The sequence below is a fragment of the Nicotiana attenuata genome, unplaced genomic scaffold, assembly GCF_001879085.1.
Source record: "Nicotiana attenuata strain UT unplaced genomic scaffold, NIATTr2, whole genome shotgun sequence".
In the NCBI taxonomy this organism is placed as follows: Eukaryota; Viridiplantae; Streptophyta; class Magnoliopsida; order Solanales; family Solanaceae; genus Nicotiana; species Nicotiana attenuata.
Window position 1 is genome coordinate 23,210 of NW_017676427.1, and position 3,807 is coordinate 27,016.

The 3,807-nt window shown below is 38.6% G+C and overlaps 1 protein-coding gene across 1 annotated transcript in view; it reads right to left on the reverse strand.

Moving 5' to 3' along the window:
* Positions 1 to 648: 648 nt before the first annotated feature.
* The window catches only part of LOC109221004, a 4,284-nt gene continuing 1,125 nt past the window's right edge, over positions 649 to 3,807 (reverse strand). The window contains exons 2-4 of the mRNA XM_019385471.1: positions 3,334 to 3,798; positions 3,009 to 3,207; positions 649 to 2,766 (exon numbers count right to left, since the gene is read on the reverse strand). Of these exons, the coding sequence (XP_019241016.1) occupies positions 649 to 2,766; positions 3,009 to 3,207; positions 3,334 to 3,798 (2,782 nt within the window). The remainder of the gene's footprint in view (positions 2,767 to 3,008; positions 3,208 to 3,333; positions 3,799 to 3,807) is intronic.

Below are 3,807 nucleotides of genomic sequence, written 5' to 3' on the forward strand. Positions count from 1 at the left end.
GAGTACACTGTACTCGTACCACACAGTAAGGGTTGTCCAAGAAAAGGCCACCAGACCTACTGTTCTTCCTCTCCTCCATAAGGATTTGAGGATACTGTCTGTATGTCCATGCCTGATTCCATGTATACCATTTTCCATCTTGCTGCTGATTTTGCCCACTTCTCTTATACATTCTGGGCAATTTTCTTAAACTTGAATGTGTTTTTTGATAAGAATTTATGTATGCCATGTTTGCATCTCCTAGGGATTGAGTATAAGATACTAATACCACCCTTAAGAAATGTAGAACATAGCATAGCATAAATATCCAGCTCCTACCTGCAAAAAAGAAACCAATGTTAGTAATAAACAGTATCACCATACTCTCCTCTACATAGATTTGAGCATGATGATTCCCTTGCTTAACTCCTGCTTCACATTCTCCCCCAGACTCCAATTTGCTCTTATTAGTTAAAAAATTTCTTCCTGTGGCCTCCTCCTTAAGGATTTGACCCCATTGAATGATCCTGCCTCCTGATCTCATATATACCCACTCCAATGAACTGATCATAGTCTCCTCAACCTTGATTTGACTATAACAATTAACATATATCACCCCAGCTGGCTGCATACTGTCTCTCCTCCTTGTTGCCTCCTCTCCTTCTAATTTCATGCAACTCTTATTCTGATATATGGGCATTGTGATTTGTCATCATTAACTATCTTCCTTCCTTGTATATCTAACTCCCAGAAATTGTGTGCTTCAAAATCCCCAAAGTCCAAGGCATAATTAGCTAGATGATCAGCTAATCTATTTCCTTCCCTCAAAGTGTGAGTTACTGTTACATTGGTTCTATTCATTAGTTCCTTTATTTCCTCCACATGTTCTGCTATATTCCATGGTACATCCCATTCTCCAGTTATAACATGCTTCATCATCATTGAATCAGTGTGCAATTCAATGAGTACATATTCATGTCTAACACAGAATTTCATTGCTTCAAGTATTGCTTTAGCTTCAGCTTCTGTATTTGTTCCATTCTGCACCTCTTTTCCACAGCCATATACTATATCTCCCTTTTCATTTCTTAGCACATATCCTATTGAACTCCTCCCAGGATTTCCCTTTGATGCCCCATCTGTGTTCACCTTTATCCATCCTGATTTTGGACATTCCCATAACACCTTAGTATATTTCAATCTGGGAAGATAAGACTCCAACATGTACAACAGGTCTGGCCATTTATGTGGCACATTCTGCAGGTTTGGCTTTTTGAATTTCACTAGGCTTTGCATAGTATTAGACACCTGATATATAACCCTATTTACTGTCACTGTATCTCCATGTTTATAGCTATTCCTCCTCTTCCAAAGCTCCCAGACAATGACAGAAGGCAAGGCTTGTAATATAGGTTTAATTCTATGTATCACATCTGCAGTCCAGCATTTTACAATAGCCTGATGAAATGAAATTCCTTCTAGTGTAATACCTGCATGTCCAAGAAAATATTTCCACACTCTGATTGCTGCATGTGAAGTGTAGAACAGATGTTGCATTGTCTCCTCCTGTGGTTCAGCACAGCACCAGCATTTAGAAGCCATAAGGTAGCCCAGTCTTTTAAAAAATTCATCCAAAGGCAGCTTATTCCTCCATACTTTCCACATGAAAAAAGATATTTTAAAAGGAAGCCCTTTCACCCATATATTTCTGTATGCATTGCCAGGGTCATTCCTCCTTCTGACATATGCCCAAGCTGATTTCACAGTGAATTTACCCCTAGGTTCCAGCATCCAATAAGGCTTATCAATGTCCTCTATCATTCCTGGAGGCTTCACATGTTGTAAAATGTGTTCTGCTAGTTCTTCTGGTAAAATCTCTCTGATCTTTTCCTCATTCCATTGACCATTGCATACCACATCATATATGTTATGTATTGATTCATCACACACAAAATCAGGAGGAGTAACAAAATATAAAGATCCCATCCCTGTCCAGTTTTCAAACCAGAATAGTGAGGACCCCATGTGAGGCTGCCACCATATTTGATGTTCTATAATATCTCTACACTCCAGCATCTTTCTCCAAACATGTGAACCATCTCTCCATGGAACAATCATAGGATTTAACTTTTTGCAGTACTTTTGACTCAGAAAGGAACTCCACAAACTAGGTTTAGTTCTGAAATTCCACCAAAGTTTACAAAATAAGGCTGTAGATACATCATGTAGAGATCTAAAACCCACTCCTCCTTCTTCACAAGGTAAACATAATGTATTCCAAGAAGCCCAATGCCTATTTGCAACTCCCACAGTGTTGCTCCAGAAGAACTGGGCAAAAATTTTGTGTAACTTGTTAATCACATAAGGTGGAGGATTGACTGAGGACAATAGGTGTATTGGCATGCTCTGAAGTACATGAGATATTAGTACAGCCCTTCCCCCTATAGATAATAGCTTCCCTTTCCAATCCTGCAGCTTGTCCATTACCTTAGTTATAAGTCCCTGATAATAGTTCATTCTCCTCCTAGCATAGAAAATAGGACAACCAAGGTATGTAAATGGAAATTCATTCTTGGCAATACCTGTTATTCTCTGTACCTTGTCCACTACATCTTCCCCTGCAGAATGATGTAAATAGATTGCTGACTTGCTCTTGTTTATAAGTTGTCCAGAAGCCTTCTCATATCCTGCTAGTATTTCCATAATCAATCTTAATGATGTTGCATCAGAAGAGGAAAAAATGATTGTGTCATCTGCATATGCCAGATGATTGATCTTTGGACTCCACTTGGGCAGTCCAAAACCACAAAAATCCACATTATTATGCAGTGAATTCAGACCCCTTGATAATGCCTCAGCAGCCAATATAAATAAAGTAGGTGATACAGGGGGTCACCTTGCTTTACCCCCCTTGTAGATTTGAAAAAACCATGGGGCTGCCCATTAAGGAGAACAGAGTACCAATTATTTGAGATTATACCATATACCAGACCTATAAATCTTTCCCCAAAGCCCATCTTCCTAAGTACCTTAGTTAAGAATATCCATGATAATCTATCATATGCCTTGGCCATATCCAATTTAATCACTACATTTGGACCAGCTTTTGTTCTCATTCTGATATCTGTAATGATCTCTTGTGTTAGCAGAACATTTTCTACAATACTCCTGCCTTTTACAAATCCAGCCTGCTCCTCAGATATAATGTTTGTTACCAGGCCTGTTAACCTTTCATGTACAACTCTAGAGAAGATCTTATTGACAAAATTGCTAAGGCTAATAGGTCTCATATCTGAGAATGAAATAACCTCTTTCTTTTTTGGTAACAAGACTAAATTTGTATGTGTCACATACCTGGGAAGTTCATGCCCATTGAAAAATGCCTTAACCATCTCTACAATATCATCAGCTATTATTTCCCAACAATGATGAAAAAAGCAACCTGTGAAACCATCAGGGCCCCCAGCACTTTCCCCATTCAGGCCAAAGACTGCCTGTTTTACTTCTGCAAAAGTTGGTTGTTTAATTAATTCCAAATTCTGCAAATTATCAATCAGTGTTGGTATATGTTCCAGTATTTCAAAACAGGTTGGAACTTGATCTTCATGAAACTGTGCCTTAAAAAATCTGACTGCCTCATCTGCCATATCATTGCTGTCCTCTAACCAAATACCATTAGAATTCTGCACCCTTTTCAACTGTAGTCTTCTTCTTCTACCATTGACTTGAGCATGAAAAAATTTAGTATTCCTGTCCCCATCTTTAAACCATGCCATCCCTGATTTTTGCTTCCAAAATTCCTCCTCCAATGCTAAAAATCTGGTCAAT